Source organism: Diadema antillarum, unplaced genomic scaffold, assembly GCF_040938485.1.
Source record: "Diadema antillarum isolate AM-2024a unplaced genomic scaffold, OU_Dant_1.0 seq00001804_RagTag, whole genome shotgun sequence".
In the NCBI taxonomy this organism is placed as follows: Eukaryota; Metazoa; Echinodermata; class Echinoidea; order Diadematoida; family Diadematidae; genus Diadema; species Diadema antillarum.
Window position 1 is genome coordinate 418,998 of NW_027272480.1, and position 15,321 is coordinate 434,318.

General features: G+C 39.0%; 1 protein-coding gene across 1 annotated transcript in view; it reads left to right on the plus strand.

The window, feature by feature from the left end:
* Window positions 1–15,321, plus strand: part of LOC139712423 (rho GTPase-activating protein 18-like) — a 200,525-nt gene that overhangs the window by 49,695 nt on the left and 135,509 nt on the right. Inside the window, exon 4 of the mRNA XM_071624245.1 lies at window positions 12,617–12,682. Within this exon, the coding sequence (XP_071480346.1) occupies window positions 12,617–12,682 (66 nt within the window). The remainder of the gene's footprint in view (window positions 1–12,616; window positions 12,683–15,321) is intronic.

Consider the following 15,321-nt stretch of genomic DNA (forward strand, 5'->3'; position numbering starts at 1 on the left):
TGTACACAACAACACAAGTGGTACACACACATGATTAAATGCACTTACACACACACACACACACATACAGACACAAACATATATTCAGATACATTTTTTTCCCAGTACAGTATTCATCGCATAATCGGGCATCTGATAATCGGGATCCTCGCTTAAATGATATACGCTTCCCAGAAACATTTCCAACGCACGTTATTTTCACTGGATAATCGGGCGGGGACCTCTGATAAACGGGACAATTTTTCTTCAAGCGATCTTTGATTTTGTTAATATTTTACACAAAAAATCTACCAAAATACCACAACAATATTTCAAAGATTCCGTATCAGTTGTCGTTTACAACAAACTTACAAAGCAAGCTTCGGATTGGTGTGTTTTGACCTCCGTCCATCCAGTACATGTACATGCATAGCCACGAAAGCGCCGTGTATAAGTATCCATGCCATTGCAAAGCACATGCCTTCGCGAACATTCTTCTCCCCTACATAAGCAAAGCCATGTGGTCGCTTGCAATTCCTACTCGACTCACATCCAATAAAAAACATGCCTCGCTCATACAGCCCAGGCTGTGTGCGTTGTTTAATCTCAGTCATACACTCTGAGGGCAAAGTCCATTGTTATCGCGCGCCTTCGTATCTTGTTATCTACTGTCTTTGGTTTCAACTTTCAATACAGCTGAACACTGTGATCTGTGTGTACGTCACAATCTTCCTCAGTTGTGACTGGGCAAAAGTTACGTGATTGAAATGAGGGCTATGAACAGTTACGTATTCAGTGAAATGGGGGAGAGAGTGGGAGGGAGAGCGTGAAAGATGAGAAGGGTTCAATGTATGTGCGAATACGTAACGTTTTATGAATCTAGACTATGAGCTGACATTGATTACGTGTACACGCGTGTTTGACAGAAGAATCGAACCCGGTTGCGATTACTCTACATCATTGCGAGAATGCAGGGAGAGCTGGAGGGTCGCGCCGAGGGGTAGCGTGTTGTGTATTCATGTACATGTACAGTACGTCAGTATGCATGTGTGTGTGTGTGTGTGTGTGTGTGTGCACTACATGTACATGTCGTATGCCGTTAGTGTATGGTGAGTACTCATCGCGAAATCGGGCACCTCGCTTAAAGGGGCCGTGTTTGCTACTCCCAACCTGTCCCGATTATGCGATGAATACTGTATATATAATTTATTCAATGTCTCTCAAACAGTACCTACGTTGCAAGCCATATACACAAACATGCACACATGCACATGGATGTTTAACCCCTTAAGGATGGTTTGATGTTGCTACAACACGCATTTCCCATAGACACCTGTCCGGGTATACTCGGGACCTCGATTGTCCTCAACGGGTTAATCACATTTACCCATGTGCTCAAAACAAGGTGCATATAATTAGTCAAACCTCTCACTTTGTGGGAAACACACAGTGTTAAAATTGAAATGCATTTTGTATCCTTGTGAGAGAAAGAAAATCATTAGGGCCCTATATGATATTGATTAAACCATCTATAGAGCATCTGGCATGATTAGTCATTGGAGACTATGAAGAAAAAAAAGTAATTGTAAGTCTCTATAAAAGGGAATTCCTACCTTACCTATTGAAGTGTGGCATTCCTGTGAAAATGTAGTGTCAAAAGGTTTTACACAGGGTCTACAGGTGGGTATAATTCAAGGCCGTTGTATCTGGTGTTAATTCCATGGCTATGTACCTCTCCCTTTTAAACCGATATGATTGTACCTTTATTCATCCCTCAAAGGCACATGGAGAGCGTAGTACAATCATTGCCCCCTCTCTTTTCAAGGGTCATTTAGAGGGAATGATTTGTCCCCTCTGCCAGAGTTTAATAATTTCTTCTTCTTCTTTTTTTTTTTTTTTGGGGGGGGGGGATTCAAATTTGAAAGAGGCAAGCAGAGATACAGTGTATGTACATCGAGGGGTTTCACCAACAAAATGATATCAGATAAAAGTGGCCTGCGATTTGACTCGAAACAACTGTTTTTATCTTGCAGTAGGTGATACTTAACACGTTCCTTCTGCAATTGTCTGAGTTTACCCTGTTGACAAAGAACAGACAGTTTGGTAATCCGCATACGATGTGCAAAACAAAAAAAAATAAGCAGTACATGTATCCCCTTTTCGTGGTCAACTGCATGTGCCATCAAACAATGGGAAATATCGATTGGACAGAAGATATGAATAGAGCTTGCGATGATGGGCTTTGCAAACTTTTTTTGTATACACTATAAAGGAACCCGAATGGGGTCAGTGAAAGTCAAAATCTAGTGATCTCACCCTCCGTTGCTACACATCTTCATACGAGTTTTATAGCAAATCGAGCGCACTTGTGCAGTTGTATGTGACTACAACTCACTGTGAAAAATATGAGGTACACCATGTACAAATGAATGAGACTATGAAAATGTACGATACGTGATGAGACACCATCAAATAATCCTTTAACATTTTATGATCTAAAAGATACAGCGCCAAATCACAGAAATGCATAGTTTGTGACCTGATGGGTTTCAAAGTTTCATCTATAGGCACCTTTGAGAATGATAGAGTTCACTAAACAGGGTATTAAAGAGCAAGTGTCAAACGTTCTCAAATCCGCGAACTGTTTTGGATGGCTGGCAACTTTATAACCTGTTGTTCGGAATGAGTGCCTGTCGACTACCTGGCAAACATCACTAACTTATCTTGTTTATTCACCGGGCCGATGGATACACCGGGAGCAGAGTATGATGTTGTTATCTGATTTTACGACAGTCTGCCATCGTCTGCGATACTGCACTCATATGATTTTTCGGCTTGTTTCATTCAGAATGCCCATGTGCAAACACTTGTAAGGCCAAGTAAAAAAAGAAACCAGTTTCTCGTCCTCGCGCGCATCGATTTTGGCCGCCGCATCGATTTTTTTACTATTTACTATTTTCAAAATGGCGCTGAAAATACCAAGAAATTCATAATTCTCGTCTCAGCCCGCTCCCCGCCCGCATCGATTTTCAGTTGCCGCATCGACTTTTTTGATATTTACTATTTTTTTCGGCCGTGTCTGTAGCTGTCCAAATGGGGTCCCCATCGCACGCATGAACACATTCGAATGTGTAGAGGCCCGTACACTCTGCTCTGTAACGTTGCATCTCCAGTGACGGCGATGTATTTTGAAGAGAAAATGAGTGCGCTTTTCCAGCAAATGTGGAATTATAAAATGGGTGTATCTACAAAATAAATAACTTTTCCACGGATTCTGGTTTGTATCGTATTTCTGCGGGATACTTTTCCTTACGACGTAAATTCACGGACACGGCCGTGAATCGTAACATCTGCAGTACCAGTGTGGTATACAGGGCAGTGGAAGCTCGGTATATAAAACGAACACTGCTATAACGAGATATCGGTTATTACGAGGAAATTTTCCCGGTCCCAAATTTCCTTCCACACAAGTCCATGTAAAATGCTACTCTTATAGCGAGATCGGCGATAACGAAATAACTGCTATAACGAGATAAATTTTGTGATTTCCAAACAAAGAAAAACATAGCCAATACAAACCTGATATAGCGAGGTAATTAAAGCAAAATGTCTTCGGGTAAAGCTTAACTTCGCCTGTGCTATCACGGTCCGAGATTGTAAAGCTCGATGCGCCAAAAACTGTCTTGTACACACACATTTTCTTCATGACAGTTCACTCTACAGCTAGCACCGCATGTTGTTCGTGTATGTGTGTGTGTGTGCGCGCACTGATACATGCAGAAAATGTGGCGGGACGGCCGTATACATGACATCATCATGACGTTTAGCAAGTGTGAGGCAATCTGATGCTGTGATTGGCTTTCTACGTAGGGAATTCCCCATCTACACACACACATGCAGTCATAATGTACACAGAATGTGTCACACACACACAGCATTGTACAGACCATATTCAAGCTTTCCACACACAACACCCATACCATAACCACATACCAATCCACAGACGATGTTGACACAATCGCAAGCTATGTAGATTTACAAATTCAAACATTTATTCTACAATTAATAAGAAAAACATTCTTGATATCGGATTTCATTGGCGAAAAAAAACATCTTCTTACCCATAAAGGTGAGTAATTACCTCACACACATTACCAAGACACAGCTATCAGTATTGATTGAAAGATGATGGGTAGTCCCACGTGTGCAAATTAATGTCTTTATGTTATGCCTTCTTTTATGCCTACTGATATAACGAGATATCGGCTATAACGAGGAAAACGACTCGGTCCCGACCATCTCGTTATATCGAGTTTCCACTTGTACAATCATCATCCAAATGACGAGTGATTATCAAATGTCTTTTTAGAACATGAAGAAACATCTTTGTTTAATGCTATAATGCCATAAATCGTATCATTTTGACATCCATCTGCAATTGTACAAGCCAGTTTCCAGTTGAATGTGCTACAATTGTATACCTGTGAAGAAATGCAATACACTGTACCAGCTGTGTGGACACAAAATGTCACAAACACAATGATAAATAAAGCAGTGTTTTGAATATCATGGAATTTATTTCAGTCGTACATTTGTTGAAAGACATGTTTTATACCTGTTTCAATTAATAGCACAATACATCAGAATTGCAAGTACACTGGTATCAGAAATGCCATTACAACACTAAATACCAGTATTAAGATGATCATTTTCCCTTGACATCTGTAATGGAAAGAAAAAGCAAATGTATTTCTGCATGCATGAAGTTTCATTTCAAGTATGCTATATCTATTTGTTTGAAAATGCACAGAGTGCAGGCAAGACATACACCTGGGACCTGGTCTCTCATAACACAGCTACCACTTAACTGAGTGATATTTCATTTCATAAATTGGATATATAGAAAATAGTAAAGCCCTCTCTCGTTACTTTTCTCAGAATTACCGGACGAGAAACACATATTACTTTCATTTTGACAATCCTCGAAAAAATAGTAAGATATCAAATAGTAAGGACCTCCCTCATCGCCTTGCTCAAAAAACCCGGACGAGAAACTACTTTCTTTTTTTACTTGGCCTAACTTGTTCATGTGCTTGATATGGTACATGTATGCAGCATTAAGTCATACAATGTATATGTGTAATCTCTGAGTAGGGTCAAGGGCATACTTTTATTGTCTATTTCTTGCATTTAAATTCTTGACAGAAGATTGAAGCAAGATAATCAATTTTAAATACATTTGTCTTATAAGGGTTAAAGGGATAGTACAGTATTGGTGGAGATGAGAATTGGGCTTTTAAGTTTATGCAAGATACCAAGAAAACACTTATGAAATAGTACAAAGCATACCATTTTAAGAGGAATTCAAAGTTTATTTGATGAAAATCAGGTTTGGAATGACTGAAACATCCAAAAACAAAGGAAAACAAAGCGATCGTGCTAAAGTGTGGGTCCCACACTTTATTAGAATTGCTCTGTTTTGGATATCTCAGCCATTTCAAAACCAATTTTCATCAAATAAATGTTGAATTCCTCATGGAATCACGTGCTCTTTCATATTTCATAAGAGGTTTCTCATTATCTCACCAGATAATGTCAGAAACCTGAAATTAGGTCTCAACCAAAACTATACGATCCCTTTAGACCATACTCCGCTTTCATGGTGGGAGCTGAGAGCATGGATGCAAATTTAAGAAGACCATGAACAGTTGGGAAGAGATAGATAGGTATTGTATGTTGCAAAGACAAATTGTAGAGATGTCAGTTTTCAGGCAAAAGCCTGAATTCAGACTCTGGTACAGGGGAAACTCGGTATAACGAACACTGCTATAACGAGATATCGGTTATAACGAGGAAATTTTCTCGGTCCCAAATTTCCTTCCACACAAGTCTATGTAAAATGCTACTCTTATAGCGAGATCGGCTATAGCGAAATAACTGCTATAACGAGATAAATTTTGTGACTTCCAAACAAAGAAAAACATAGTAAATCAAACCTGCTATAGCGAGGTAAAGCAAAATGCCTTCGGTAAAGCTTTACTTCACCTGTGCTATCATCTTCCGAGATTGTAAAGCTTGATGCGCCAAAAACTGTCTTGTACACACATAATCATTTTCTTCAGTGCACTCCAGCTAGCACTGCATGTTGTACGTGTGAAGTGTGTGTGTGCACGCACACTGATACATGCAGAAAATGTGGTGGGACGGCCATATGTATACATGACATCATCATGACGTTTAGCAGGTGTGAGGCAATCTGATGCTGTGATTGGCCTTCTACTTAGGGAATTCCCCGTCTTCACACACACGCAGTCATAATGTACATACAGAATGTGTCACATACACACACAGCATTGTGCAGACCATATTCAAGCTTTCCACACAACACACACCCATACGATAACCACATACCAATCCACAGACGATCTTGATACAATCGCAAGCTATATAAATTTACAAATTCAAACATCTACAATTAATAAGAAACACGTTCTTGATATTGGATTTCCTTGGCGAAAAACATCTTCTTACCCATAAAGGTGAGTAATTCCCTCACACACAATATCAAGTTATCAGTATTGATTGAAATATGATGGGTAGTCCCACACGTGCAAATTAATGTCATTATTTTATGCCTTCTTTTATGCCTACTGATATAACGAGATATCGGCTATAACGAGGAAAATGACTCGGTCCCGACCATCTCGTTATATCGAGTTTCCACTGTAGTATCAAAGTTCGGGCCCTTTCTTTTCCAGAGTAGCCTCATGTAGATTTATTTCAGGCCCTCTCGTTCATTCATTGTACTTACTGGCATCCCTGGTCTTGAAGTTTCTGTGACAATTTCAACCCGAGTACTCAAGGCTATTATATCTCCATTTTTTTTTTTTGCCAATCTGTTGCCATAGTAACGACAAGTATTGCTCCTTGCAAAATCTGTTAATTTGTAAGCATCCTTATGAAACAGCTCAGGACCCTGCTTCATGATATATTAGCCCTATGTGAATGTGGCATCTTGCAATAATTGCAGTTACCACGGCAATGAGAAGGCAACAACCTATCAGCCGTGAGAATTGCGTGTGGTTAGTTGCCATGGTAATTGCATTGTCTGGAAATTCCCATAACATGTGGACGCCTTTAGGAAACTGGTGTTTGGATTTTCCTCAAGTACATTGTAGCATGCAATGAATGTATTAAATTTCTACAGGCGGCAGAGTTCCCTTGCAGTTCTCAGCAATGTGCAATATATTGGCCTTGCGTGTGAGTGCTGACTACCAGGCACAATGTATTTGTGTGCTGTGTCATGACAGCCGTAAAAAAAAAAATTGAAGGAATGATAGCAAAAGAATAACAACAGAACAGAAAGAAAGAGAGAGAGATGGAGAGACAGGGAAATAAAGAGAAGAAGAGAGAAAGAAAGATAGGGAGAGAGATAAAACTCAAGATTGTTGCCATAGCGATGGCGGTGTTACGTGAAGCGCAGTCCAATTCCGGTGCCTAGTGATTTGTATGGTGTCCATGCATCTTGGTTTTTTTTTTCCTTCCATTTTGAGGCACTTGTCAATCTTTAAGTTGAAGCACAACTTTAATAATTAGCATGACAAATCTGATATTTGTAAGAGCTGCTGTAATATTACCTGAGAAGGTTGACGAAACAACGCTATTTCTTGCAGAAATAAAACACATGTTTGTTTTTTTCTTTCTTTTTTGTATGTGACGAGGTATAGACGTTCCCTACCTAATACTACTGTATAGCTTTTGTTCCAAGATATTTCCTTACAAAAAACAAAAGAGAAAGAAGTCGCCTATTTTAAATTTTAATATGTGATTTTTCATACAAGTTGGCTTTGGCCGTCAGGATTTGCAGACGGAAGGGCATTGTGGAGTCCATGGATGGATGATTTATGGAAATCTTTTGATGATCTTTTTTGGAGAAGCTCTGTAAAATGTTATTCACATTTTCTTTAAGTCTTGCTTTTTGGGTAGTAAACTCATAATGAGCAATAGAAGTGTGATGACTTCCCTTTGTTTGAATTTTGGGCCTGTCAAATTTATGTTTGTAGCATTCCCATTATTGTAAACCCTTTGAATTTGCCCAAAATCTTGTCTTCAAAAGCATTTGGTGGATGGTGCATTTCTCCAGCTCAAATCACTCTCAACTCAGCTGTCAAATTAGTGTTTACTGAAATTTTTAGAATTATATTATGATTTTTATCATTCTTATTCATTATTGTCGTCATCATTATTATCATCTTCTTCATCAACATCCTCATTTCGAATTATCATTTATGTTTTCATTCACCTAATTGTGAAAACAACAGCAACAACTGACAATTAAAACAAGGATGTGACACTCACTTGACTATAAAAGGAGAATAAAATACAGAAGACAAAGGACATGAAAAACATTGTGGGCCTTGACTCACAAAAATAGTTTGGCACTATTGCCCTATAAGCCTCTTAATAAGCATGTGAGTCTATAATAGCGATGCTCCTTGAACAGGGGGCATTGTCAAGTTGAGTGAAATGTTTAGATATTGATTACTGACCTCCAGCTGGGATCTCTCACAATTTATTGCATAAATTAGTTTCAATACCTTCAAAGGTATGACTAAATTACTAATAGATGTCTGATATTACAGGACTCCAAGGTCTCCCTGATTCTGCACTAGGAAGTTCACACGCTGTTCGTAAACTTTAAGTTTAGGTTGAAAACTTAGCTCTCGATGATTAGCTTGTAGTTTAGCACCGTGTGGACACACTCGAAAGTTAGCATTCTTTAAAGTTTAGTCGATGATTAGAACCACAAGATATCTTAGGGTTTACACTCTCTCAACGAGCCACAGGGGGACCCTGTGGTAGTTTCGCTCCATGTGGACACAATAATCAACAAGCTTGTGAATTAGAGTAAATCTCGCATCTCTTTTGCTGAGCTATTTTGTATGGGCACAAGGTTATCTACCAAAGACTCTGCACTTCCAATGTAATTATCGAGTGGGGCTTGCTCGTAAGTTGGTGCACATGTGAAGTCGCGTTGTGAATTCACGCGTGGAGCTAATCGTCGACGGTTAAGTTTTTGACCTAAACTTCAAGTTTGGCAACTGCATGTGAACCTAACTGGAGACTCCCAGAAAATGTAAATATATTCTCTTCATATCCTGGCAGGAGAAATAAAAGCTTTCTTAATTTTGCAATCATTTCCCCCCACCCCCCATTTCGATAGTCAAATATAACTCCTCAGTTGCTCTTTGAAATGTCCCCGAGTTCGATGTGTGAATGCTGGCAGCTGCGGAACATTATGTTTTTAATAACTCTTTATGTGCCACTTTCGCTCTCAGTACTCAGCCAACGGCTTTGCCAACTTCACATAATTTCCCTCAAACACGCAACCATTGCACAGACCCCTTTGTTGTGAATCCTGGCTTCCTGGGTATAGTAGCAAAAAAATAGCTAAAGTTATGTCATAAAATTTGCATCACAGCAAAAATTGGCTCGTAGTTTTGTCTATGATTTTGTTGTACTGCATTTCTGACATCTAGCTCCTCTATTAAAGGCGACATAGCTGTGAGAAACAGAATATTTTTCAAAAACTTGCATGCGTTGCAATCATAGAATGATATGGTAGATGGGGGAGTGGGGTTGTTCATTGTGCCACACAAAGAATAAAGAGACTTTCCAGTGACAAATTATTTCAGAAATAGCTTGTTAATTTGTATCTACAGATAGGTGTCCACTTTTCATCATGCTCAAATTCAATATTATATAATTAATACTTGTGGCATGCATGTCTTATAGTTTAGTTCTATAATCTTGTCATGTCACATAGGATATTTAATTAACCCATTGAGGATGGACTGATTTTGCTACAACACGCATTTCCCATAGACACCTGCCCGAGAATACTTCGGACTTGTCCTCAATGGATTTTGATAGAAGGATTCCAAGGTTACATCAGAGGAGTACAATGACTGTGAAAGGTGTTAGCTTTGCACCAAGAGAAGCAAATACTCATTTCCACGGTGCTGGTCATGTAGACACTTCTCATTGGTGCAGTAAATCAGGCTGAGTACCGAGGGTACATATCACTCTTAGCTCTAAACACCAAAGTTGCAGTTCTGCACCGTATAATACACACAAATCCCATAGAGCAGTGATTTGCCAGGCATGTGTGGTATTGGTGGAGGTAGGGATTTGGGTTTTGACTTTGTTTTTAAAGATGATTGGAGGCCACTTATATGAAGTATTGAGGAGCATACAGTCCTGGGAAGAGTTTTGGGATTTATTTGATAAAGATCCATTTTGAAATGACTGAGATATAAAAAAAAACAAAAAAACAAAACAAAGTTAAACAATGTTTCTGGATATCTCAGCCATTTCAAAGCCAATTTTTGTCTGGTAAACTTTGAGTAACTCATGGAGCTGTATGCTCTTTGATGTTTCATATAAGGAGATTCTAATTACTGTATCTTGTGGAAGGTTAGAGCCAGAATCCCCATCTCAACCAGATCTATACCATCCCTTTAACTCATTGAGGACGGACTGATTTTGCTACAACATGCAATTCCCATAGACACCTGCCCAAGTATACTCGTCTTCAATGGGTTAATAGGCATCCTCTTCTATTCATGGCCAGAAGTGGGCCACAATAGCATTAGAGATGATAGAGTGTTATCTTGCATAGCATCTGCATCTATAACTTAAGACAAGTTGCTTTTTGTGTCCGCTGTTACTGCTGGATGCTGCCTGCTAGCTAATGGTTGCCTTGGCAATGGCTGTAGAAGTCGTCCAGGTACTCGTATAAGTCAATTTAAGCGATTCATGTGGGAAAAGTTGCAATGTGATTGCTCATTTCGTAACTGCAAGTGCTATTAAAGGTTGCAAGATTAGTGTAGTTGGACTGAACTTGTTCATGATTTAACACCTAGTTCTCTATAGGTTAGGTATGTTTTTTAACCCATCGAGGATGGGCTGATTTTACCATGACACGCATTTCCCATCTGACGTCTGCCCGAGTAAACTAGGGACACATCCTCAACAGGTTAATGGTACCGTAGCCAAGACAATGACTTGCCAATTCCAGGGGTTTGTGATGAAACTAAACCTATGTGCATTACCCTCTTTCTTGATTGGATTCTTCATGGCAAGAAGGACTGATATTAAAGGTATCAGTGGAAGAGTGATAATCCCAAGAGGTATAATCACAGTCTATAGAGGGTGGTCTATGTATTCAAAAATGTCTGTGATTACAACGAAATGTTTGCTTTCCCGTCGTAATAACAGCAGACCTCATTCCGCATGCGCGTGCGACACGCGCTCACAGTACATTTAAACAGGGCACATTGCAAGTCCCGCACTCCTTGGCCGCCAGCAAGGAACGCTGTCCACCATTACTTTAGGCTGCGCTTATCTAAACATTTTCTGAGGCAGAATCACGATCCTAAACGCGTTTGAGGCATTATCAGGGGTTTAGTAGATAAATGCAACTGTGTTTTCAAACGCGTTTAGAAATGTCGTTTTAAAACGCCTTTCAAAGGGCGATTTGAAACACGTTTGAGACCATGATAGCCATTCTGTGAGTAGATAAATGCAATGCCGTATAGAAACGTGTTTATATCTCAAGGTCAAATCCCGGCTGTTTCCGGTTGTGCTCTCTACCTATTACTTGTGTGTGACTGATGAGACATGTTTGGTGGTATGCAGTTGACCTTTACTTCCCGGGTCATACGGCGCAAAGCAACTGTGCAGCGACACCACTCGAATCGAGATTATATGATGGTTAGATAAACGCGGCACCCTGAGAATTGAGTTTCAAACCACGTTTGCAAACACCGTTCCAAACGCATTTTGAAACGTGATTCTCTCTCTCAAGTTATAGATGCCGCCTTCAAAGTGGGAAGATCACTCTTATGCCCCCCCCCCCCCCTAGTACTGGTGGATCTCGCTCTGTGCACTCACAAAACAATTGTACACGGCATATAGTATTGTGAGGTAACACTCTAGCACCTACACTGTATGATTATACCTCTTTGAATAATCCTTAGAGCATGAGTTGGCAGATCACAGAGGGATATCAGCAGATACACGTTTGGACTCGAACTACAAATGCTCTTCACATTTTGCATTTAATTCTGCTAGGTGCAAAATTTCTAATTTATATTTTGTCGGCTGAGAACCAGAAGGGTGTTATTGCAATTTTGGGGATATTGAGTTGAATATCGGTAATACGCTGTAGAGCTTGATCTCCTCTGTACTACGTATTGTGTCAAGTTTTAATTATTTCCATTTTCAGTAAAATGTCAAGAATCAAAGCCACAGGGGCATTATTTCACCCGATATTTGTTACAATGCTGTAAAATGTACCCCCTTTTTGGTTAAGTAAACTTTTTATTTTATGAGAGTTGATTGTTTCATTTTTAGACATGCTCAAATCCTAGAATGCAATAGTGCCCTTCTGGTTCTCAACTGATACTTTCTTCTCTGTGTTTCTCATAAAAACGGATTATGTGAACCTGTGGAATATAAATGTGATGCCTCATTAACTCATTCAAAATTGCTATTGCGGAATACCCATTTTCATTTTCTTTTCCTTCATTAAACCCTTCTTTATTTTTGTAATGTCTCGTTTCATTTGTTACAGATGGAGAGGCAGAGTTGCTATGGTTACAAGAGACTGGATTGGATAACTTAGCATCAGTGCTTCAGAGTGAGTTCATCATATGCCTCTCCTTCTCCCTTCCTCCCCCTGCCGCCCCCCCCCCTCCCCTTCTCTCCGTTAACATACTTTTTGTATGTATTTCAAGCTCAGGTGCACTTGTCACGTGGGAAAGTAGCCCAATATACCATCTGCCCTACTTTGGCAAAAGGAAGCAAGTGACATACCATCCAAATTTGAGTTGTTGATGTTTTCATAATTCACATAATGAGCTCTTCGTCAAGGCCAAATTTCATGCAGCAACACTCATCCTACAAAAGAGATATGTTAGATAAGACATCATGATAGTCCATTGATGTCAGTGTAAATGACAGACACATTTTGCTCTTTTACGAGAAATGTCACTTTTTTCACTTCCTTTCTTTGGCCAAATTAGGGCAGCCATGATAACCTACTCAAAAGCTACTCAGTACCGTATTGCAAAATTTTCCCACACTCTCTTAAAACTGATTTAGAGTAATTAACGAGGGGAATCACTAAAGACGCCACCCTCAGAATTTAAAGGCAGGACGACCAAAAATTTATGTGCTGGATGCTATACTTCAAAGTGAATTTACAGCTTAGAAATAAACTACCCTGCACAATGTAACAATGAGAAAACAGATTGTAGCAGGGAGATTTTGTCTCAATTTATACTCTGCCCCTTAAATTTCTCTTTCTGACAGTCAGTGTTACCACTGTGGTTTTAAAATGTGGATGATTCTAGAACGATTTTAGAGGATAAAGAACTATGCAACAGCTCTTTGTGATTTTAAAGGATTCAATAATTTTCCTTGCAAGTAAGATTGCATGTTTGGTCTGTATTATAGTAGACCAAGTTAATGATCGAGGAACCAGCTTGAGATTTGAACCCTTAACCTAATACTTGCCAGGTGGTGGCACTACAACTGAGTTCAAACCAGTCCGTGAAAATGATACGATAAAGTTAAAACAACTACCTAATGCTTCAACCACGTTTCCTTCTCTTTGTTTTGACTTGATTCTTGTTATTTGAAAGGAAGACGCTCTACATGAACAAAAATGATTGGTTTGTGCAGAGAGAGTTTGCAATCTAATGCCATAGATTATTTTCTAGCAGTCTCCTTGAATATAATGATAAGAAAAAGATTTCTATGTGGTCTAACTTCTGTGAGCGACTGCCATTGAACTGGCTTCAGTTCAGTCGGCAGTGCCACTGCGTGGTGAGCAGTGTATGATGGGTTCAAACCCCAGCTAAAAAGCTTGGTTTTTCCCTTTTTTAACTGTGTCTAGTATTACAAAGCAAACATAATATTCCTATTCTTGCTTTAGATAATGTAGCACAAATCTCTCAATTCACCTTGACTTCTTTCTAATCTTCATCCCGAATGAAATATTCATGTTAATGTTATTGATTCTAATAATGATGGAGGTGATGATGATAATAATAACAGAATTATTTACAATAATAGTTATAATAATAGTTTGCAGGAGCGGTAATAATTGTTATTATGATATTGTGGTTGGAATAGTAATGTTGATCCATCTATTGCCACTGTTTTATTAGTCTCTAAATAAAAAATGCTTATGTAGATTTGTTTACTTCATGAATGTTTGAGTGTATTTGCTCTTTAGTTTATGAGAAAAACAAACAAACAAACAAACAAATAAACAAACAAACAAACAAACAAACAAACAAACAACCCCCTTTCTATATCCCAAGCTGACTGTGTATAGACATTTCAAGCAGTATCATTCTGAATGTACAAATATTGAAGCCAGTCGTGGTGGTTTTGCAGACTGTGTCTTGTTTGTGTAAAATGTCAAATTGCATTGAAGATAAAGCCTGACCAGCCTGGTTGCCATGGTAACCAAGGTGAATAGAATCTGCTGCTCAGGCAACTTTTTTTTTATCTCTAACGTTGAAGCAATTTCTAACCCAACCCCCCCCCCCCCCCCCACAATACTAGTATGCGGTAACACCTAGTTTCATCAGTGCTTCATAGAATGTGGTCTCCTTGTATAACGTACAGAGACCACATTCTGTAATGAAAATTTAGGTCAACTGTTGTTTGCCAGCCGGGGAAAGATATCATATATACATTGCATTTCTCATCTCAGAAATATTAAAGTTTTTATGTTTTTTGTTTGTTGTTGTTGTTGTTTTTTTTGCCATTCAAAGTTTGCTTATTATATCTTTTGCTCGTAATATACTGCCTAATAATGCTTGCTGTTTGGCAGGCTCTCATAGATCAATCAAAGTCTCCAAGTGAAATTGTCCATCATCACTATTTGTGTGGCTTCCCTGAAGGGTGCCAGAAGCATTATGTTTTCAGGTTGTCTGTCTGTCAGTCTGTCTGTATACATGTATGTCCATCTGCTCTTTTTATTTTTTTAAATCAAAATTTTATAGGCCTGCACTGTTTACAGTACTTTCGGGAATATACATATATTTTGAATGAATTAGGACTTATCAGGCAATTTTGTAAGAGGTTAGATGCGCAATTGAGGACCAAAGCAGTAGGATGAGAAATGGATATTATACTCTTTTAAGAGAAGAATTTTTGAGTTTAAAGGGATAGTACAGTATTGGTAGAGATGAGAATTGGACTTTTAACTTTTTGTGAGATATCATGAAAACACTTATGAAATAGTACAGGGCATACCATTTT